The following is a 24,647-nucleotide window of genomic DNA, read 5'->3' as shown; positions in this document are numbered from 1 at the left end:
AAGCTAGTGGCAGCAACCATGTCATTTTCAGCTGACGTGACAAAACAACAATGTCCACCTACAGGGTAAAGTCCATGGTGACTTTGCTTGTTGAGCAACATAATTGTTAGCATGGAGAATCAGTTTCACAGCATGATGTAAAGCCTGGTTTAAATTCACGAGTTCTCTCATCAATCATTCTTGTAAGGCTTGGTAGTGTTTCCAATGCATGTGGCCATTTGTGGAGTAAACATCACTCCGGCCGGGGAAAATGTATTAGCAGTGAATCAGGTGCAGAGACGACATTTAGTATTACAGCACACAAGAAGTTCTATGATTTTTAATGAGTGAGGAATGAATCAGAGTAGACCTGATAAGGCATGAGTCACTGAAGAGTATTTCATGAATGACTCGGATTTGAGGGCTATAAATAGCATAATGATGAGTTACTTAACATTAGCCTGGGAGGATTAACATTACCTGTGTTTCAAAGCGTTGTTGCTGTGGCCTCACATGACACAACACTTTTGGCTGGGGACACAAGTACCAAAACAAAAAGATTCAACAAGCAGATTCTCTAAGTTTCTCCTCGGACTGTGATCACTCTGATCCTGTAATTCGTCAAGCCGTTTAACCCCCTCAATTTCAGCCCTGCTCAGAACAGGCTGCTTCTGTGTCTGTAGCTTTAAATGCAAGTGAGCTGTGTTCGACCACGTCCCGTCTCTGGAAAAGGATGTGGCTCAGGCGCCCAAATGACTCCATCCTTCATCACACTGGTCACAAGTTTGTCTCCTGACCCTGACGCCGTTGTCATCCCCTACTTTTCTCTCCCACATTTCCTCTCTTTCTAAATCTGTCCAGTCCAATAAAGGCCCAAAAGCCTTCCAGAAGAGAAGATAGCGGCTAACATCCTGGATTAGCATTACTGGATATCCAAGAAACTGAAGGCTAACAGTTAGCTCTCTGGGTAAACTCTATAGAATTAGTAACAGAACCATGTGTTTGAATGGGCTCATATATGTTCAGTAAAGCTGTGTCGCTGTATCCAAAAGTAAAATAAATTCTACAGTGCTTGATGGTTTGAGACTTTTTGTTTTTTAAAATTGAATCATCACAGACTTATTACATTCGGCCCTGAAGTGAAAACACGAAAGTAACACAACAAGAATGTTTTTTGGTGCATCTAGTCTTGAGGCAAACTAAAGCAGCGCCATGTAATTCCACCTCGAGTAGCATGTCAACAAAGTGCAGTCGACAGTATAACGCTTTACATTTGTGACAACTTCAAGCCCGCTGTTGATGCTTCTGACACCGCGTTCATGGTGTTTTCATAATTCAGCCATGTAGTGCTACAGAAGGTATACATATTTCATGGATTGATTGAAATATAGATAGTGTTTATGGTAAGGAGCTTAGCATTGTGCGTGTGCGCATGGGGATGATCTATTTGCGTGGTTATGACAGCTACTGAAGGTGCCCTTAGAGCAAATTTATAGATCTAGAAGTGAACACAATTCCCTCATGCTTTATAAGAGAGCTAGAATGCCTGGAAACGCCATGGCAAAGCAAATGATATATGCATGGCCTATAATTCATTCTGGGATCCATAGCTACCCATTAGAAAATGCTATTTCCCATTCATAAATGCATATGAACATCAGTTCAGCATAAAAATGTATCGCTGCCTGTCTCCCTTTATCTCGCCCGTATTCTGTAATGGTCACAAATGTTATCGAGACATGCTTGTCCTTTCCTTTGTCTTTCTATCTCAGTTCATCATTTTCTGTTTCTGGGCTTCTGATTTACATATTCACTTGGGTATGTTCTACTTAATTTTACCTTTGTATCCTGAGCCAACCTGAGACATAGGGCTGCAATTACACACCTTATCTTCAGAGGGGTTTCCTATTAGACCAAAAAAAAAAAAAAAAGCACCTCATTACATCATGTACCTGGTGATTAACTTCATGATCCTAAAATCCACTTTTACTTTTTCCTTACCTAACAGTAACATTTCGTAAACTTTGTAGATTTCATTTGGAGCTAAATATTGTTTACAATGAAGTCTCTGCAGGGCAGCTGTAATGTCTTGAACGTGGCTTGAAGATTGTTTTGGTATTTTGAGTTGTGGTCTCATTCTCACTGTGTTGCAGTCTAGAGTTAATATTTTCATACAGAGGCCCTTTTCAAGAGCAACAGGGATAATATGCAGGAAGGATGTCTCCTTTGTGTTCCTCGCGTTGTCCTCACTTCCTTGCCGCTGAGGTGGAGGTCGGAGCAAGCCGTGCACAAATGAGGACGGCGGTGCTTTCAAAGACTAAAGACATTGTGATATGTTTACACTGCTCTCGTTAGTGAACAACAGCCGTCTCGCCCTTAAAGTGCAGCATGTTGACAAAGATGGGCTGTCTTACAATTATTTATTGTTTTTGATTTCCTGATTTTGTACAAATTCTTTCGAGTGTAAATGTACTGTTGTATATTCTAACATCTTTGCTGTGCACAAGTTTTGTTTAAAAAATAAATCACAGCCCGTCTGGTATTGACGCCTGTGCCAAATGAAGGCAGTGTAATTACACAGACATGCAGTGAATAAAAGTCTGGGCTATTAATTGAAGTTTTATGTCATATCTGATAGAGAACCACTGATTTAGAGGCCAATGGCACCTGAACGATTTGAATATTAAAAAGTTATGACCGGAAACAAACTTCTAACCTCAAAGCCAGGCACTAAATCACATGCACATATTTCGTCATTGATAAAATGTACTTGACACTAAAGTCAATAATACCTCAAAAGTTTGGTGAATACCAAAAAGTTCTGAACATGTCAAGGAAAAACTTCAATTTTTAAGATATTTGTTGTTTGATTAACAGTAAATGTTCATCCGTCTTCGTTCCGCTTATTTAAGGTCAGGTCGCAGAAGCGGCCAGCGCATTAAGTCAGCCCAGACTTCCCTCTCCCCAGAAACATTTTCTAGCGCCTCCGAGGCGTTCCCAGGCCAGACGGGATACTTAATCCCTCCAGCAAACTCGGGGTCTATACTCCGGGGACTCCCCCCAGTTGGGCATGCCCAGATAACCTCCAAAGGGAGACATCCAGGAGGCATCCTAATCAGATGCCTGAATCACCTCAGCTGGCTCCTTTTGATGCCAATGAGCAGCGGCTATACTCCGAGCTCCCCCCCCCCCTTCTTGAAAAGATTTTTTTTTTTTACATGTACAATGGGCACAACAAAATCCACACTGCTTTAAATGTTGTAGCTTTGACTAATGGAAAAAGGGCATTAAACTTCTTTCTTATTATGTTTTGGTGTTTGATTACCTGACAGATCACAGCTCTCTCCACATGTCGGATTCATTCCATCTTCCCCTCATCTCTCTCTCTCTGTCATGCTGCTCTCATCTCTCCCAATCGTCTCTTTACATCACTGCTCTTCATCCCATCTCTACTCCAATCCATCGCTCGACATCTCTCCTTCTTAACTCCATTTATATGTATTTCAACATTCTTCTCAAATCTGCCCCTTTCCATCATTTTCCATCATGTTGAATCTTTGCTGATATCTGTCATCCTCTATCTGTCACCCCCCCCCCCCCCCAAACCCACTCTCTCTGTTTTAATCTGAAAATCTTTGTATCCACCTCTCTCCATCGTTTCTCTTCATCTGCTTATAAGGTTTGTTTTTTCCTCCCCTTCCTAAATCTTCTCTCTCTCTCTCTGTTTTTTTCTCTGTGTTCTCTGCAGCTGGTATTGTTCGGAAAAGGCAGTGGTGTGAGATGGTGCCATGCTTGGAGGACGAAGGCTGTGACCTGTTAGTCAATAAATCTGGCTGGACTTGTACACAGCCCGGAGGCCGAGTCAAAACCACCACGGTGAGTTCAGGCGGTCTTTTAGCCCCCCCCCCAGGTTTTCACAATCCACTCACAGACCAGTAGGTGTTTGATAAATCGGAGTGCTTACTGCACCAGTGGCACTGAGAACAACATGCTGAAAATGAAGCATTTGCATAGAAAATCAATTCATGTGTGAATAAAAATACGAAATGTAATATCCATCATTGAAACAAGAACAATTAAACAGTTTCGCTTGCCAAACATCTCTGGTGAGAGACCATTTGAGCAAGAATAATCATTTGACAGAGAACATAAAAACACTTGTGCGTATTTACTCCATTAAGAAGTCTGACCTACAGGAACTAGATCAGGTGTTACAGTCTGTTTGAGGTTCTGTTTTATGCCATTCTTTTTTTGGTGTGTCTCGTAGCGGCGGCCACCACGATAGAGCCGTCATGACAGACACAATATGTTTATCGTTGCCATGGAAACACTGGAAGTTACATCAAAGACCGTCACATAAGGAAGCGGGAACTGCTACTAAAAAAAAAAAAAAAAACTTGGCTCTAACACTAGCACAGTTTTCCACCAGTTACACAAGGAGAGAAAATGAAATGTCACTGTGCAACATGAGCAGTTTTAATCCAGATAACTTAAAAGATAGAGTCAGTAGATTTTCCCTTAAGAATAAGAATATAGACTTATACAAAAGTAATGCCACTTTGGTCGACATGGGATGTGTTTCCGTTGACCAGGAGAGTTTAGGAGTGGATCCAATTCCAAAATTGGACACAATTCAAACAAGCAAATATGTTGGACATAGTGGAAAAGAAGAGGACAGATAATCATAGTGAGAAGAAACGGCAAGCAGAAGAAGGTGGTTGGGTGAAGCTTGGGTTAGCTTTCACCGGTGGTTAGCTTGTCCTAGCGTGGGCTAGCTTGCAGTGTAGGTACAAGCAGTGAACGTCTCTGTTTCGATTCTTGGCGGCGATGAGCCCAGAAAGCGGGGGCCCAGTCTGAATGCTGTGTTTACAAGCTGCAAGGAACAATGCTGCTGACTCCACCTTTAACATAAGATTACTTTAGTTGTAAATAAATGGTTAGCACATTAGGGTGTAATATATTAATAATCATCTGGATCTCAGATTATTATTTGGCTCTTATGCCATAAGTGCCAGCTGCTGCTACAATGCTGAAAAGTGCACAAAAAAAACACAGTTATTGCCTGCTTCTTAAAAACCAAAATTCTCCTCTGGATGCAGTCAGGCTGCTGAGCATGAAGATGATCTCATGACTGAGAGCGGCAAGCTTTAACATAAGTTAATGTCTTTCATTTGACCAGTTTTTACACTCGGCTACTGCAGCTTTAAAAAAAATCCAACCAAGGGTGCGACTTAGATCAGTGTTCTTTCACCTTTGAGCTCCATCTCAGTTAACAAAACAAAAATGTTGGTGCCAGCTTGAATACTGCATACTGCTCATATGCATTAAATAGCAGAAAACCAGCTCAGTATTCACTTCACAATCCCCCGAAAATGTTTCTCTCCCGCCTTCCTCGTCTTCGGCTCATCACCGCAAACTGTATGCCGTTTGTTTACCTCCTCGTCGCCGGCAATTAGCTTGAATTAGGGACGCTCTTAATGTTAATGATGGCAGCAGATGGGGGAGCCAACCATTTGTATTTGCTAAGACGCCGCCCATTCATTTACCCGCCCCGTCCTTCATACCCCCTTCTCCAGATCTCCAAGCCTCCTCCTCTCCACTTCACCTTCGACGAACAAGAAAATAAACAAACACACCTTCCTTCCCTCTCATGTCCTCCCACCGCTTTCACCCCCCCCCCCCCCCCTGTCACACGCTTTACAAGACACGTAAACACTGTTGCTCCCCAGCTTGTGTATACAGTCTATAGCGAAGCAATTAAAGAGGTCTGACTTGAGAAACATGTTACACAACACACATGCACAACGCAGCTGCCCTATCTGTGAATGTCAATGGGTGAACACTGAGGACCGGTGGGGCATCATTAATGCATCTGTCATGATTTAGTCATCAGCTGAGTAACTTGTTTATGCCTTTTTTTTTGCTGTAAGACAAACACACATACATATTCAAACACAAACACACACACAGAATCCTGAACCGAGATGATGTGTTCTATTTTATCAGTCAGCTGATGCCCCCGTGCTCCTAACGTGATGCAATTCCTGTGTGTGTGTCCCATCGGCCTGACAGCAACTTGAATATACCTGGTTGAGGAGACTGCGGTGACAGCCCTTACATGTTCCGCCTATAATGTAATTTGTTATCTGGGCAGACAGATAGCACACACACAGACAGGGACACACACACACACACTGATAGGTAACGTAAAGCTGGATCCATTTATTATATTTGACAGATATAAGAGCGTGCATGTGTGTGTTGAAAGGGGGTTTGCAAAATAGGTGGTCACTGTGTGTTCCAAGGCTAATACATCCAATGTTCATGTGTTAACATCGCTCTGTCAGTGTGTCTTTTCAACCGTTTGCATATTCATATATATGAATATGTGTCCCTGCTTCCCTGCATGGGGTGGCCCGGTACGCTCATAGTCTACTTGTACATTTCATATCCCGCTTAGAATGTCAGTCAGTGTACCTCACATCGACTTACCCTGACAATATGCGGGGACGTGACAGGTATTTCTCGCCTGCTTCATTGGCTACTTTAAGCCGGGTGACAGCTCGTCAAACGGCTGGACGGCTCTGCGCACTCATCTATGCCCGGCCCGTGTGTGCGTTTGAGTGCGTGTTTTAAGCAGCTTTCACTGTCAGGGATTCTAATAGACTGGGCAACAAGCTGACTCGGGTCACTGTTTGAAAAAATTCCTCTTAAAAATACTCATTTAAAAAGTGATGGATGAAGTGGCCTCATTCGACATTCGCTTTTTCCAACCATGCATGTGACATAAAACAAAAAATATCTAAAAAGCGTAGAAAAAAAAGAAGAAGTTTAAGGCCAATTCTATGAATCAAATATTGCATAAAGGTCTTGTTATCTGAAGGCCCAAGGGAGAAATCATGCGCAAAAAAAAAAACAAACAATTTACTCCTCAGCCTCCCTCTGGTTCACTTTGAATAAATGGCCCCTTCCCTGCGGCTTTCCAAGGTTAAACCCAAAAACTGCAGCTGACCCAATATTGCCTTAGGACTACTGTTGGCTGTGCACAGTCCAGTGAACATGTCCGACCTGTCTGTCAGGTGTTTGTGCGGAAACATCAATGCATACAAACAGACATGTCCCGCGGGGCGTTTGACTAAGCCAAGACAATCTGACTCAACCCCAAAGCCCCATAAAGGGCTACTTTGGACAAATGTCAGGAGGCGCGTTTGTGTGTATCGGCCCAATGTTTGAGAGTTCGTGTTTTCTCTGTCAAACAGAGGGAGATTGTTGTTCAGCACGACACCGGCTGACCTCCTCTACCTTTAGTTGGAACCACTGCTAGGTTTGTGTTGCAAGGCAGATTAAATGTTTGCCGTGTTCTCCCTCAACCTAAACGGAACAACAACCCGTCTCAGCTGCCACCATTTGATGTGCCTCTCTTTAAAATCACTTCTTCCCCGCCTATACTTCCTTAACCTCTGCTTGACTTCTTCCCAGTCTGTTTTTGTCCTTTTCTCAGCAGCTTTTTTTTTGTTGTTGCATTTTCAGTCTCTCTTCCTTCTTTCTCTTCTCTTTGCCCCCTCTCTCTATACATTCATCTTAGTCTGACTGCGCTTGAAGAGTACATGTTGTTCCTGTCAATAAAAACCTAAATATGGATTTTTTTTTCCGAGGCCCATTTCAGCAGAAACAGATGAAGATTGATACATGCTTTGCTCCCTGTTGACAGTGACGTTTTGAGAGGTTACTTTTGCGAGCGGTGCACAAGAAACCGCAAGCTAAAAAGGACACATGTCAAATAGAGGTGCGCTTGTGAAGCACGTCATTTATTTCACTATCAAAAGCCAGACTAATGCAGTGACAAGTTTCTCCTCTAAAGCGTTGACCTATCAAAAAAAATCCCTTAGAAGAGCCACATCAAGCTCTGAGACTATAAATGAGCTCCTTCGGTTCACTTAACTGTATTAATGGAACCATAAAATGCGATCCATGTCCATCAGTAACCACTTTATTTTCTTTCTGTTTTATCTCAGTACATAAAACTGCATTTCCAAGAAAATGCATGCCTCATTATGGGGACCTTATGAACATCAAAATGAAAAATAATCACTTACAGAAGTACTGGACAGAGAGAGCTGTCATAACAAAGCAGTAACAAAATGTGGACGTTTTCTGGAACTTGATCCTACCTAGAAATGTTTTAATCTGTGCTTATCTACACACACCCTTTCTCCTTGGCTGGAGGGTTAAATTAGCATCATGTTACTCTTTGGAAAAGTTATGTTGGAACGATCAATGCTACTGGCCACTGTGACTGTCATTCAATTAACCACGACAAGTCATTTTCCACACTCTTGCTCTTAAAGCGAGCAGATTAACATCCGCCGTGTGGTGTGGGGAACATTTTTTGAGGAAGCCAAGTGAGACAAGGCCTCTAATTGGTGTGTAGCATCACTGGTTGTAAGTCTACATGAAAAATGGGATTAAAGTGTGGCTGTTCGGCACTGGTCGGGAGTAAAAAATAGATGTTCTTGTACTGTCGAGGAATTGCTCAGGAGGCGGAAATTGTTGCAAAAATAAAGTGCTGGATTTATTAACAGAAAATTCAATTCAAAGAGCAAAATACAAATACAAACTACAACTAAATAAACTGAATGAAAACACAGCCCCACAGGGCTCTGGTGGCACAGTGGTTAGTGCGCACCCCATGCATGGAGGCTGTAGTCTTCCAAGCGGGCGGCCCAGGTTCGAATCCCGCCTGTGGCTCCTTTCCCTCATGTCATTCCCCACTCTCTCTCTCCCTGATTTCCGACTCTATCCACTGTCCTATCTCTACAATAAAGGCACAAAAATCCCAAAAATAAATCTTGGAAAAAAAAAACAAAAAAAACACTTTGTGAGGCTGTCACAAACAACAATTTCCCCCCAGACTCCAGCTGAGTCTACTTTTATGCTTCTCTTGGCCCCGCCCTAATTGGAGCAAACCATTTCAGGAATAAAGGGAGGCCAAAGCACAAATAAATCCCCACTGAAACAGCATTAAATCATTAGACAGTAATGTATCATGGTAATGTTGCCTATAAGTGGGACGCTAAAGCAGAATATCAACTTACAGCAGTAAACGTGAAACTTGTTTTATTTAACCCTTTTAGGTAGAAAATAAAAACACTGCTGCAAACTGAAGGCTCCACTCTGTCCAATCAGACAGAGGCGGCCTCACTCAGCCTAATCACTCTGCAGGCTGCAGTGAGTGGAGGGAAAGTGGAGGCAGGTGGAAAGTTATGTGTGATGCTGATTAAAGAAGCAATGTAACGTAACCAGATGTCAGCTAGCAACAACGTACAGTCAAAGTTTTCGTCATTGAAAGTCCTCCTTCTAGGGCACCGGTTGGCTAGTGGTTAGTGGGTGTGTCCCTTGTACAAAGGCTTTTGTACTCCAAGCAGGCGGCTTTGGGTTTGAATCGGGTCTTTCCCGCATCTCGTCTCTAAAATACAGCCATTCAAAAAGTCCTCCTTCTTCCTCTCAGGTTTAACAGTTTAACAAAAGTAACTAAGGGGTGCAGGTTGAGTAACATTGTTGCCATATAATACAATGGATAGCCTCCTCACTGTTTGCTGTTTTAGACTGAAAGTACATGTAATAGTCAACTAGATTATAAAAATAGGTAGATCTTTTGAAAGCAGATTTATATGACACTTTAGTTTCCAGTGTTAGGTACAGAAAGAAAAAAGTAAAAAAGTGAAGTATGTCTAACCTGCAGCTCAAAAGCAATGTACTTGTTGGATACATGCCCTGACAACAGGATACTGTCATGGTCTTGAAAGCTCATCTGGAAAAATCACCGGTTAGAGAAACGCTTTGATGCTTCAACCAGGGGCTGAATTTCACGTTGCCATCCCACTTTCCTCTTTCTATGATGCTAAATGATTTGAATATATATTTTATCACACAGTTACCCCGGTTAAACACTACCTTTTTACCACCTTCCCTAAGCGCTTTCCTTTGCAAAAAGCGATATGTAGTCTCAGCAGTCATCTCCTATAGCTCCCTTTTTTCTCAGTGAAAGGCTTGCTGCTGTCGCTCTCCAGAGAGGAAGGTGCTCTGCGTCGTGCCCTCCACCATTTTAGACTGGCAGATGAAACGACTAAAGGAGCTCTCTCTCTCTGCATGTGCCGACGCAGGGAGCTCGGCAAGAAAGAGGGAGAGTGAGTGCACCATTAGAGGAGAGATGCGAAATCACCTCGGGTTATCTGACGGCTTTTGTGACAGCACGATAAGGGCTAAAAAAAAAAACTAAAAAAAAACTGAGACAGAAAAGCTGTGTGAGCGGAGAAAAGAACAGTTTTGAGTTAAAGACAGAGAGCCAGTCAGAAATACACAGCAAAAACATTTGTTTGTTTTTTAGTCATTTTCAGTTGGCATGTATCAAGCAGTGCTCTCTTGTTAAGCCGTTTGCAGGAAAGGACAGAGCTTTTTCAAAGTTTGTTTTCTTTCGCTTAAGTTATAATTGCAAGAAATCCAACTGCAAGAAGAAAAAAAAACTGTCAAGCCATCTTTTCTTGAATGCCATGTGGTTTTAAAAAAACATCCAATGAAAAACACATGCTTTAGCCACATATTTGTACACAACAAGACACTAACTGTTGATTCTTTTTTTTAACCTGAAAAGCAGTCCAATACACCTACTGGTCCTGTTTTATACAACGCAATTATACAACACACCATGGTTTTCAAACATGGCAAGAAACGGTGAGTCAGACTGGAAGAAAATCATAGAAAAACGCATAAAAATCTTGAAATGTTTAACTTAGTCTTAATCATACGTTCCATTGGGTTGGCTCCTGATTGGGGGTATTTAGGCTGTGAACAGAGTGCTCTGAGCACAAGTGGCACCTATTGAAAGACAGTGATTACAGTAATCAAGACTTTTGCGGAGAGGAGAGAGGAGATTAGTAGACAGAATGGACTGAAGAAAGGGAAAAAAGATTAGGAGTTATTAAATGAGTGTAATGTTTGATAATATGAGCTCCTGTGGAGCCATAATGCATATTGATGCACTCTTGAGGTAGTGTGAGTGTGGGTGAGGGGAATAGTCTACATGCAACAGAGTGCTAGTCGCGTTCCCATGTTAATGCATGAAAATAAAGGCTGTTTTTCATAATATAAAAAAAGGTTTGTTCACACAGTTTACCTCAGGCCTGCTTGTTCATGTAAGTTCTGGAGTATGCATCTATACATCTGCCATTGACAACGTGTGTTTGACAGGGTATGAAAAAGCTCTTTCCATTGGGGTTTCTAAGCCAGTGTGAAGGACCTCCCTCCCTCCTATACCCCCCACCCTCCTCCAATCACTTTCTTTCTGTCTCTTCCTCCCTCTGTGGATGCATCTTAAGCAAGGCCCTGATGGGATCCCCCCCCCAAAGCCTCACCATCACCACATCCCCCCCCCCCCCTGGTTGTGGGTCGGTACCTGCTTTTGGTAATTGATCCCTCTGGGCCCTGCAGAAAGATCCAAACCGTGGGTTGAACGGAATCACACCACTAAGAGGACAGCTGCTTGGCCACCCTAGACAGGCCGAGAGAAAGGGCGAGAGTAAAAAAGAGGGACTGTTGCTGTTAACCAGTAGCTCTGCCTGCCACCGACCTTGCAAATGGAGCCAAGTCAGCAAATCATCTGGGCCTTGGAAAATACCAAGATCTCCGTTTTGGAAGTTGGTAAAGATACTGGGACTACTCTGACTTTTTAGGGTTCTCATCAAAAACCAAAAGCTTGTGGGACTGATCTGCTAAGTTAGCGGTGATGTTTAAGCCAGACGCCTCTGCCCGTTATTGAAAGAACCATTGACTGTATTTCATACCTGATTTTGATCACTGCCCATTATTCAAGAATTACTGCCATTACATCGTGGCCAAATAGGGTGTCAAGGCAACCACATCCCTGGAAAATTAACTTGTCTAGGGCTTCCAGGCGTCTGCTGCCCATGACATAATTGCATGTGGCTGCTAAAGCTAACGGTAAGGGCTTACCTGTTGGCCGCATGTATTCAAGCTGTAGATGGTTCTAGGTAGACAAGGTCTAAGTATTTGAAGATCCATAGTTGAAGAGAAATGAGTGTGCTTCTTTGCTGCTGTGAAACCAGTTAAAAATTCCCTTTTTTGGTCATTATAAGGTTTACACTAAATATATGTAAACACCACCAAGTTAGAGTTCTGACAGGATTTTACTGTTTTAAGTGTGTCACGGTTGCTGTATTAGGGACGCTAGTGTCCGAAACTTGCATGTTATTTTAACATGTCAGTTGTCCTGCGTGTTGTAATCATGCATCGTTGTGAAGAGATGGTTAATTAACAAGCCCATACTGCAGCTCCAAAGAGTGTTCAATAATGGATGCTACTTTCCTATACATTCTTTTTGCCTTCCCAAGCCTCCGCACCAGTCACGTGACTTAAAGCTTCAAACATTATCCTCACATTAATGGAGGCTAGAAAACCCATCACTGACAATATGTTAGTCCTTTAATGGACCACCATTGTAATGAAATCTGTTGTGTTTCCAACACCACAAGGACAAAGTGCTCTGCCACACAAAGGCGTGATTGCAGTATTGTATTGATGCTGAAAACATTGTATCTCAAATGTTGTCAACTTTAAGGTGCTAAGAACAACAGCTATGTTGAGCTTGTAACAGTGCATTTCTTTTTACACAAGAGAAAATTATTTGAATGGTTTTAACGCCATGGTGTTAATTAGTTTTCAAGTAAAGTCGCACATTTTTAAGAATGATGTTTTTCACTGTGATTTTTTTGAATGACCAAAACGAAGCCATGCTAGCAGCACTGAGTGTGTCTTTGTACCAGATGCAGCTCTGGGTTTAATGTGACTATGAATGAGTTTGTGGTCATTGAGAACACTGTTATTCTGTTGTTTAGCAGGTTCATTGGTTACCGTGCTGATCATCTCATTAGCATATTAGCTAGGCTCAAACGACATTGGGGGTGCAGCATAAGTTTGAATGTATTTATTTAATAGGTACAATGACATTTAACATAGTTTCAAAAAAAAACTATGTTAAATGAAACTGAGAGCTAATAGCTACTGCTAGTTTCCAACTCTTGTCTCTAGTTGGGCCTTTGGGTAAACAAACAGAGTAAAAATGTACAACATTCACTGAAGATACACCGGCACTCGAGTATTAGAAAAAGTGCAATTTACTCTCAAATAATGGATTTGAGTGCATTAATTGTTTAGCTGTATTGTCATGAAATTGTTTAACAAGTCAGAGATTGCTAATACAATCACCAAGGCATCTTGTGTTTGGCTTTAAATGTGAGCTACTGAATGGCAAATAGACTCTGTTGTATTCCTGTTTGAATACCCGGTACACAGAGCAGACACCCTGTGATAAACACAAACACAAAACAGCTCATCAGGTTTGTACAAAAAAAAAGGAACCACATATTTATGACACCTACATGTAGTAAGACAAATTGATAATGACTGGTGCTAGTGGTGATGGTTGTGTTACTGTTACTCTGAATTTAGAAGCAATGCATCCTCATGATGGGCTTGATAACCAAACCTCTCGCTCTCTCCCCTCAGGCTCTATGACGCGACAAGAGTCCCCCTCGACACTCATGCACTATGGAGAGCATTGACGACCCCTTGACAGACAGCCAAAAACCATCTACCAACACCACCTACTCCACCCTACCAACGTCACCAACATCACAGCACCTCCAACCAAACCCTGGTCCCTCAAAGGCAGGACGCAACACGAGCAGCTGCAGAGCACCAGGGTCCTCATGGAGGCAGCAAGGTACGACAGAGAGTCACTGAATATGAATTTCCTCCCATGAAGGAATCCTTTACTCTGTCTATGGAGATATTTCAGTGGAGTTAGTTTTGCGTCAGGCCAAAGAAGAAGCCAGTCATATCTTTTTATTTCTGTTTTTCAATATTGGAAGGTCCTAATAAAGTTTAAAATAAAAACAAAAATGAACATTCAAAGGTCATCTTATTCACCATGAGGCAGTGAAAATGGTTCTGATAAGATAAGTCTATTGACCTTTGGCGTGGGTGATTGAGTTTCATCCCTTGAAACTTATTTTTCAGAATCTGATTGAAAAAAAAAAAAAAAACATGACAACTTTTATCACTATACTTTTATTTACGTTTTATGGCACCACAATCACATCATCATCCAGCTCAAGCAGAAGATCCAAACAAAAGGAAGCATGAATAACACACACACACAAATCAAGATACAATTTAAACAGCCATCTGTTTGTTTGATATCTCTGTTTGCCTTTCTCGTTTTTCCATAAGCTCACCAAGTTCCCCAGGGAGTGTTTAAACACAGGAAATCCATGTGTATATCCAATACCAGTAAAACCCCACTGGCTTATTTTCCGCTTGTTTTTTTTGTTTTTTTTTTACTCTGCTTTATTGGCATGCCTTAGATATCGTCTTTAAAGCACTGTGTCAGACGGCGTCTGTGCGCTCAAATAAAAGACGAGGCGCCAGACAGACTGATATTAATGCAAGTGATCTGGAAATATAGAGTAGCTGTGCAGTAAATTTAACTTACATTGCAGACAAAAGGGATGAAAAGTCGTAAAAATGCCCAGTCTCATTCTCGATTCTGAAAACCAGGCTATTCGGTCTGTCAATATTGCCATCGTTTATGTGCCTTTGATAAAAAGAAAAACATCCTATCCTGCTGCTTTCCAGCCGGAACAGCAAGTCTTCAGTAGATTTGAAACTATAAATAGACACAGGAAGGAATGCATGCGGTGAACACAGATAGTCTCGCAGTACATCCTATAGCTTTATTGCCCATTTACCAAAGGAGAAGGCTATCTAAGATCGGATTTAAGCACTTGATCCCATGATGTACTACAGGAAGGGACACAATTCCATATTGCTTGCAATCATCTGATCTCATCCAGTCCCATAAAATACAGTAGCCTACTGTACATGAACACACAATGTGACCAGATACGATCTTTACATTACAGTGTTACATTCAGGGTTATAAAACTTATCAATGACATTGTGGTGTTCTTTTTCAGAAGCCAACATTGTCGTAGCGTAATGCTAAATCTGTTTTAATGTTCCCTCTTGAGCATTCTGAGTTCCGATCATATTGTAGCATGCAGATGGAGAAGTGTGTTTGCTTTGATGTTCAGAAGAAATACAGTATGAAAGGCTTGATAATGACATAACACCCTAGATAGCTTTGAACTCTCTCTTAATGTGGGAAAAGAGGGCCTAGCGTCTGGAGGCCTGTGCATACATGTTCATGTGTTTTGATCTCAGTATCTGCTCCAGGCATTATCTAACTTCACAGCATGTAATGAGCAATTTCCCTTCCTTGATTAACCTGTGGATCATTCCTAACCTACAAGTTCGCTTATGAATATTCATCAAGAGGGCTATTGTGCAGCGGATCCGGCAGAAAGTGTGCATGACTGCACAAGGGCTTTAACGTTAAACAGCGAGGGCAGGAGCAAGCATTAGAAACAAGTCTAGTATGTTGATGTAAGAAAGCAGCAGCACTTTGCAATGACAGATGAGCAAAAAGGGGTTTAATCCCATTAGCTGATGTTTTAGCACTACCTCGCCTACTTCTGTGAATGTGCAAATGATTCAATCAATTAATCAACTGCATACCCCTGAGATCTTGCAGTGTTCACATCTATCAGAGTCCAGATGAAGAGTTTAGAGCAGGGAAGTAGATCAATTTTTCTTTCATGTGTTGCCTATTCACACGTTAACAGTGTGTCACGGTGCTTTAGCATTTGAAGGGAGACGGAAAGGAGTTCACACAGAGTGGAAATGTCAGGCTAGGGCCATGTGTTTGGGGCGCGTTTGCTCTACATCCTCTAAATCCCAGCTGGAGAGCGACGCCGTACTATGTAATGTTTTTACTTTTCTTTAGTGCCAGCAGATGTAGCTGCTCTTTCATTTGAATGCACATGCAAAATGCATAGAAAGGCCTGGACAAATGCATACAGCTTCTCATTTATACATCAAAGCATCTTAGCTTTTGCCCAGAGACAGGAAACTCAATGCAATGTCCCTAAAATAAAATGTTTTTTTCCCTTGTCCTCTATTGAACACTGCTGGGTACATATCAATATGTATTGAGTGAATTGCCTGCTCACTCCATAACAAGAGAAGTCTGCGCAAATTAGACTTTTTACCCAGATGGATTCTCTCCATGACTTTCCCTTCTTTTGCTGTGACACCTGCAGCAGTCATCAGTCTCACTCTGCTCATGTTTGAACAGCCAGACCCCACTGTACTCAAAGTTTGCCCGTGTGCTCAATAGTCAAGACCAGCTCTGCATCACATTTTCCCTCAACTCCACATTCTTGTGCACACCGGCATATTCTCTCACTCTTATAAGATATAAAATAGAGTAATATGGTCGTTTCCTGATAAACCCAATGGTAATAATCACCTGGGGCCTGTGAATTTTATTCATAGGGCAAATTCATCTCATATTCATCTGACATCCGTATACCTCTTTTTTTTAATAGAAGGCCTGCATTTCCCTTAGATGAGATTCTCGTGTGAGATTTATGGGTAACCATTTGCCTCGGTGTGGGTGTGAGAAAAAAGGGGATAGGAACAGAGAGAGAATATAAGAAAATTACCATAGCAGACACAGACTGTGGCAACGTACGTAAACAACACCACCTCTATGTTTAGCATCTATTTAGATTCACTTGCATTTTTTAGCGTTGACATCTCTGCAACATCCCTTTGCATACAGGTTCAATATTTTTGTATTATCAGCGGCTTCTTGACCATTCCATTTCATGCCACTGCAATCTCAGTTTTCCCACCAGGAGGGTCTGACGTAGGAGAAATAGGGAGCTTGCAATTCACCGTATTCACACAGTGGTCCACTTTCCTCTGACGTCACGCTCAGCCGAAGCCGATCAACAACGTCATAGTGCCTTGTTTTTTTTTTTTAAGGATTTAACTGTTAGTAACAAAGGAAATCATGCAAATCATTATTGTTTCACTGCTTTCAAATAATCAACAGTTGAAAAACCATTCATAGAAAACTGTCAGATGATACATTTTCAAGTTCAAAACAATAATTTGTTAGCCTACCTATGAGCAACAGTCAGAGCTACAATTAGACAAAAGCTATGCTACTAGTCTGCCATTAACATGCTAATATCACAAGCTAGGAAGTGGCTGAATGCTATACCTTAAAATGTTTTTGTGTGAAATGCTAGAACGGTGCAATGCATAGGTAGTGGTAACGCTAGCAAGGAAGTGGTTCAATGCTAGCATGTTGTGTGATGTTAGCAAGGGAATTATCAATGTGAAATGAAAACTAATTTTTTCCGGTTTTACTACAGCGGTCTGGTGTTAAATGTTCATTTATCCGTCAAATATATTTCAATAAAGCATTGTCTAGAGTATTTTTACATCAAGGCAACCTCATGCTGTTAGCTTTTTCGAAGCTAACGATTCAATCACATTCGTCCCAATGTACAGTATGTCCCGCTTTCTCTCTTGTGATTAGTTCTATCCCGTCTCAGTTGGAAATACGTCGTGACACGGCAGTGAGATACTTCAGTTCAATGGGGTTTAATGGGGACTTTAACCCTTTTCTACTGTGTTGTGTAAGACTTTTAAAAGGTATTATTAGCACTCTATATGTATATAAGTGGCTAAGTGGTAGATGCTATATTTGGATGTTGTCCAACAGTAGCTTATGGGTTAAAAAACATGTTGATATGTTCTGAAAAATGTGGCCTGTGTGAGCTTACAACCTGCCTGGGTATATCACTACAACAACATAACAACATAACAACAGTTTCAGGTTACATAATTTACATATTAAGCAATACTACAGGTCTGTTGGGCAGTGGGCCCACCAGAGAATAAACCTTCATAGAGGCAAATAAGGTGGTGAACAAACACATCTGGAATGACCTACAACATAACTAGGAAGTGGCTGAATGCTATACCTTAAAATGTTTTTGTGTGAAATGCTAGAACGGTGCAATGCATAGGTAGTGGTAACGCTAGCAAGGAAGTGGTTCAATGCTAGCATGTTGTGTGATGTTAGCAAGGGAATTATCAATGTGAAATGAAAACTAATTTTTTCCGGTTTTACTACAGCGGTCTGGTGTTAAATGTTCATTTATCCGTCAAATATATTTCAATAAAGCATTGTCTAGAGTATTTTTACATCAAGGCAACCTCATGCTGTTAGCTTTTTCGAAGCTAACGATTCAATCACATTCGTCCCAATGTACAGTATGTCCCGCTTTCTCTCTTGTGATTAGTTCTATCCCGTCTCAGTTGGAAATACGTCGTGACACGGCAGTGAGATACTTCAGTTCAATGGGGTTTAATGGGGACTTTAACCCTTTTCTACTGTGTTGTGTAAGACTTTTAAAAGGTATTATTAGCACTCTATATGTATATAAGTGGCTAAGTGGTAGATGCTATATTTGGATGTTGTCCAACAGTAGCTTATGGGTTAAAAAACATGTTGATATGTTCTGAAAAATGTGGCCTGTGTGAGCTTACAACCTGCCTGGGTATATCACTACAACAACATAACATCATTTGAGCTTCCCTTCATGACAATGTTGTCAGAGGCAAATGGTTGTCATGTCAATATGGCCAATGGGATTAAACACCTGTTAGGGCAACGTTCACATTCAAGTAGTTAGCACAGTCATGCCCATGCTTTAAGCTGTTACACCTCTGGGTCATTTCATGCCTAGCTCCTACAAATCCATGACATTATCTCTATTAAACCCCCACTCATCGAGATGTTTATTATTCCCACAGCATCCCGACATTGTCATCTGTGATACATGCTAGTACTCCTTCCAACACCTGCCCCTTTCATGGTAATTTGCACCCTGTGAAATCATCACAAGTTCATTATTATGAATTAAGCTTCAGCGGCAATGCAGCAGTCGTGTAAGGCAATCCGCGTCTGCAGCAAGTTGGCTGTGTGACTGGCTGGGGCCAGATGGTGAGGAGGCTTCCAGATTTGTCTTTCTGCGGTAGATAAATTGTTTCTCACTCTCTGCACTGCGAGACTTGCTTTGTTGTTGGGTTACACCCGCTGACGAATTGTAAATATTTGACAGGCAAAACAAAGAGAGAGTTAGCTGTTCAGTTTTTATTTTTACTCTTAGGAAAAGCTCACAGAGTGCATCTCAATGTGGTAGGGAGAAATGGGTATACAAATTGCTTATGAGGACACACAATGTATTTAGTGCTCCCCTGAAAACTAGCATTTGTACTCTTAAAAGTGGTTCAACATTTGGAAGGATTGTTATTTAATCTCATTGCTCAGTTAGATTTGAGGGAAGCAGGATTACTGTTGGTTACGAAACAACAGCCAGAAGCCAGATAGCTTAGCTTAAAAACAGGAAACACAGAGAGACTTAACTGTTTTTTTTCTTTTGTTTTTTTTAACAAACTAGATATGAACTGTTACAATTAGCAAGAGAGCACATCAAAAAAATTCACCATTCAGTAGAATGATTCTAAAATTTTCTAAATGTGCTTTCCTGCTGTAAGAAATATGTAAGGACTCATGTTCTACTGTTGGGACTGAAAATATAAGGACGCAGCTTGCAAAAAGTTGGTCAGACTCGAGAAGCAATCTACGATGTTGTAAAATGAAGCCAATGCAAAAGTGCAAAAACCTGCAGTTCATAGAGTGTCCACTTGAGGCTGGATGCAGAAGAACTGGAAGTCACATACACACCAATTAAAAAGAGACAATTTTAACAGCAGAAATTAAAATGTTTACATCCTGATTCCAAAACAGAATTGGTTTGATTAGCTTATGTCTCTATTGGCACACACTGTTTTTGATAACTCTTCTGTTTTGATTTTATGAAGGATAAATTATTCATAGTGAGGCGTGTAGCTGACCAATCAGACGGCCAGGCCCAGTGTTGCTATTGTCAGGAGGCTTAAGACCCACCTCAGCTCCAGCTCTTTACCTGTTGTTAGGTCGACTGAGAGTTAGGTTGAGACAGCATTCCCAGCATGGCGATCGCCATCGATGAAAAAGCCAAAGCCCCCTTCAGTTACAGATGGGTGACTTCACTCAGGCTTCATCCCAACATTTCTTGTTTCTCTTCAGCTGTTCTAACAGAGGCGAAGAAGGCCCGAAAAATACCTTTACACAAAAATGAAATGACTTCCTCCACGAGTCCCCCTTCAGAAATGATCTACCATAGTCTTACACTGACATCATTCTCCAACATCATATCATGTTTGCTTTGTTCTTCTTGATTCACAGATCTCATAACACAGCCAGAGACTGAACAACTGGGGAAGGACAGTTTTAAGGAGCGAGTGTTACCCTGGACACTGGAAAAACTGCTCGCCGTAAAACACCTTCTATCTCCTGTGACTGCCTCCTCTTGGTTCGGGACTGCTCCTTCCTGCTATCTGTCGTCGGGTCAAAATGTGGCATCCACCTTCTCTCCACTTTATCTGCCTGCTGTGTAAACTAAGCAGCGCCTGCTCGCCGCCACGGAGGAAACGGACACTTTAAAAATCCCATGAATGCAGGTTTTTTTTTTTTTTTTTTTGTTGCCTCTTTCGATAGCCTGCTATTTAAAACTGCTTTGACTAAAAGGGATTTTTTTTTTTTTTTTCCACATCACATCCAAGGAGCTCGACGAGCAAAGACAGGATCATTACAGACGCCAGACCCTGTCGCTGCTTGGACCACCTCATGAGGGCCATGAAAACTGAACTGAGCGCACTCTGCTGTGAATAGGCCTTCTGCTGGAGTAAACCTCCCATATTTTTATAGACCAAAGAGCAAAACAACAAATATGATCATGATGACGGAGTGGACCATCTGGCAAAGACACACACACACACACACACACGCAGACTTTGTGCACTTGCTATTTGTGCGCGCCACCGACAAACGACTGCCCCCCCCCCCTCCCTCCCCCACACAGAGACACAGTGCACAAGAAGGGGACTGCTGTAAAACTGAACCTTTCGCCGGGTGGCATGTGTACTGAACACAATCAAAGGAGTACTTTTAAAAACTTTGCAGACTTTTTTTTTTTCTCAGACTAAGCCCACCACTGTATTTTGGAACTGGAGATATTAGGTATTACATTACGTATAACTGTGTATCAAAAAAAAAACTTGATTTGCATTTTTACCTAGCGACAGTTTGGGACAGCTTCGAGGAACAGTGTCAAAGTTGGATATGGAGCGCATATCATATCAAAGAGGTGATGAGTATCTACAGAGAGTCTGAATGCTACTGAGTCTGAAAAAAAGATGGAGTAAAGACATGTCATTAAATGTATTTTAAAAAGGCCCTAAAAAGTTATATATTTAACAGTTTTATATGTTGTACCTTTGTAGAGAAGCTTATTGGACTTTAAAATGTGGTCACAATGGCAGTTTAGTCGGATGTGAACACACGCTGTTGTTCTCATTACTGCTGGCTCGTAGTCCCAGGTTTTCTGTTCACACTTCGGTAGCCGCTTTCTTTTCATGATCATCAACACGTCACTGTCTATCAGACGCATTCATGGAGAAAAAAAAAAAAAAGGAAAGTGACACAATTTATTGAGGACTGATCCGCAGCCAAATGAACATTGTAAATCTATGGTAGTCAGTGGAAGCCATTGAAAAACCTGCTAATTTGCTATGATATTGTAATGTACACGGTGTGGAATACTGACTCATTTCCTCTCTATGGGTTTTTGATCTCTTAATTTATTTTTGTGCTTGTGTTTGTATTGCACAAATCTGGCCTCTCTCCGACGGCGACGGATCCAAGAGGAGAGAGAGAGAGAGAGCGAGAGAGAGAGAGAGAGAGAGAGAGAGAGAGAGAGAAAGCAGAGGAAGCATCGCAGAAGTATTAGAGTCATTTACATACATTTTTTTATCATGAAATATTTTAAGAATAAATTAAATACATGAAAAGAAAATGTCCCCCTGCAAATTGAGATGGTCCTGGTGTTCAAGGTCATCAAAGTAAAAAGTCAAATGATCTTCTCCCTGGTCGCACTTCGAATGTGTTCTTTCTGCAAGACTCAAAATGAACGCTTCCTTGTCTTTCCCCAGGGGATCTGATGGGTTTGATGATAGGGATGGGCATTTTTTTCCAAGGATAATTCCTATTTGAAAGTCACTGGCAATTATTCAAATCTATCTCGTACCCCACCCTCCTCGCACACACACACACACACACTTAGCCAGATCATGCATCTCCAAACCGATGAACCTGAGCCTCATTCACCTTGATCAGCCTTTACAAACATGAAATGATGACATCAAGCCACGATACAGCACAGACAAAAAAAGAGGGAGGAATGCACTGATGTGCACAAGTGGTACAGAGGAGCAGATGACTATGGACTAAAGTGATGAAGAATGAGAAACATTCTGTGGGATTAATACACAGACCGTCATTATGAAACTTCAGAATCCTCACTGTGCTGCATTATTAACCAACAGTTCATGTCCCCTTATTGAGTCAGGGACGCAGCATGACAGACAGAGAGCTCTGTGTCATCTGTATATTCACTGCGCTGCCTCATCGTCCTCCTTCATCAGTACAACTCAAGAGAGACCCATGACATTTTCAAGTCAAAGTGTGTGGTTTTACCTAGCATTTGCACGTGTCCTCATTTTCTTGTTTAGTTTTCCAGAGGTATTTACTCACAGAACTCTTTGACGGCTGCTTGAAGTCTCTGCATCTTTTTCTCCGGTTCTGATTCCCACAGTGGCCACCGCCATTTCACCAGCATCTGGCACTAATGCTGTCTTCTTCTTTGGTTGATCAACGGCGGTTGGCAGACAGCTTTCAGAAGCGCTCAATCATCAGCCTGTAAACACAACGGAGAATAATGTTTCAAGTGGAGATATTATTCACATGAACACTTTGATTTTCCCTTTAGAAAAGAATGACTTTTCAAATGTTCAAAAATCCTGACCCATCCCAATTGATTACCAAAAACAGATTTGCTCCTGAAGTCCAAGGTGCACCTAAACAAAGTCCTTGCTAAGTGTCAGAAAGCTGGTTGAACTCAGGGGAAGCCGGGTGTAAACTTTGAAGATATAGTTCGCTGCAAAATAATAATACACACATCCGTCTTTACTTGAAACGTGTTCATCACATCTGGAAAGATTTTTTCAATTTTTGTGGTAAAACTGGGCTGCATATACAGGAGTGGAACAGAAATTTTATTTTTCGGGGTGCTACTTAGCTATACAAATCATCTTTATTCCATTTTATTGGAATTATAGATCATCTTAGACTTTCAGAAGGGACAGGGCTTGTTTTATTTAAGCCCTCTTATTTGACAGGCCTAAACTCTGGAGATGAATGAGTCCACCCTACCTTTCACACTTGGTCTATGACTGTGTTTGAGAGTCTGAACACAATGTAACAGTTAGACATTCTTATCTTGCTTCTTCTGGACACTAATATATATTTTAATAGAGATGTAGTTTTCTAATCCACAGCATCTCAAAAATGTCAAACTGTCCGATCACAGCAAAAGTGCACTTTCAACAACCTGCAGTCATTTGTCTCCATTAAAAACAAAAACATGTTACATCTTAAACCTTTTATTTCTATGTCGGTTAGAAGGACTGAAAGATAAAAGAAGGGCAATCTTCCATAGAACCAGCTGGGTGTGGCTGGTTGTCTGTCTCTCTATGTCAGCCCTGTGATTGGCTGGCTACCAGTCCAGGGTGTAACCCCGCTTCTTGCCCAATGACAGCTGGGATCGGCTCCAGCCCCCCACGACTTTAAACGGGAAAGCGGTATAGATAATGGATGGATGGAATTATTTTTACCGTTTTTTGAAGTATGACCTTCAGTAAGATTTATCTTATTAGGTACTTTTTTGTAAAAGATGTGTTTAACAAAAATGTAGACCATACATGCAGCGTTCCAAGGTAAGTCAAGGAAAATGTAATTGTACGTGTTTTCAAAGAACACTTGTTTCTGACACAGTGCAATGTGAAATAAAAAAACGACTGAAACCCTCAGGGGGCGCATTTGAAAGAAGAATCCCCTCTTTTGGATGATTTGGTGACACTGGAGAAAAGGTGAGGAATTTAAGTAAAACACCCATATTGTTGTTTTGACAGTTAAAAAGTGATTTAATCATGAGAGGGAATCTTATTGTGTGTGACGGGCTGAGAGGAGAAAAGAATAAAATGCGAATGAAATGTCAGTTGAACCAATAATCCATCAAAGCATGCAATTACACATTCCACAGAACTGTTTTGAACTATGAAAGCTGTCATGACGTTTTCCAATACACTTTTCAAGGGCTATTGAGTTGACTTCAGTTGATGACACTTGCAATAATAATGACTGTATCATCACAGTATAGGCTGCTCGCGGAGTAGATCTCATTATCATTTCCCCCTCAGTGCCGCTTCAATACAACTGCGACGTGATAGAAAAATATGTCTATTTCATATTGTTTCAATACTTGTGATGAAGATTGTGGTACTGTTGGCTTGCCGTACCGTACTGTTACAAAGTATTACAATCAATAATATGTAAGTGATAGATTGAGTAAACCGGTAATATTATTGCCTTCTCTCAAAATTCAGAATTTTGACAATTATTTCTTCAGATATTCCCAGAATTTAAAAAAATAGTTGTTTTTTTGTCT

At 41.3% G+C, this 24,647-nt stretch overlaps 1 protein-coding gene across 2 annotated transcripts in view; it reads left to right on the top strand.

Annotated features, from left to right (window-relative positions):
- The window catches only part of tafa5a (TAFA chemokine like family member 5a), a 152,208-nt gene extending 130,207 nt beyond the window's left edge, over window positions 1-22,001 (top strand). Inside the window, exons 3-6 of one of the 2 annotated variants that reach the window (XM_061030062.1) lie at window positions 3,728-3,855; window positions 13,561-13,777; window positions 20,270-20,544; window positions 20,647-22,001. In XM_061030062.1, coding sequence (XP_060886045.1) covers window positions 3,728-3,855; window positions 13,561-13,569 — 137 coding nt within the window. In that variant the 3' untranslated portion in view covers window positions 13,570-13,777; window positions 20,270-20,544; window positions 20,647-22,001. Of the gene's footprint in view, window positions 1-3,727; window positions 3,856-13,560; window positions 13,778-20,269 lie in introns of both variants that reach the window. The other variant, XM_061030061.1, reaches the window with a different exon arrangement.
- The last annotated feature ends 2,646 nt before the right edge of the window (window positions 22,002-24,647 follow it).

Source organism: Labrus mixtus, chromosome 22 (genome assembly GCF_963584025.1).
Source record: "Labrus mixtus chromosome 22, fLabMix1.1, whole genome shotgun sequence".
Classification (NCBI taxonomy): domain Eukaryota; kingdom Metazoa; phylum Chordata; class Actinopteri; order Labriformes; family Labridae; genus Labrus; species Labrus mixtus.
This window is presented reverse-complemented; position numbering and strand designations above follow the sequence as displayed.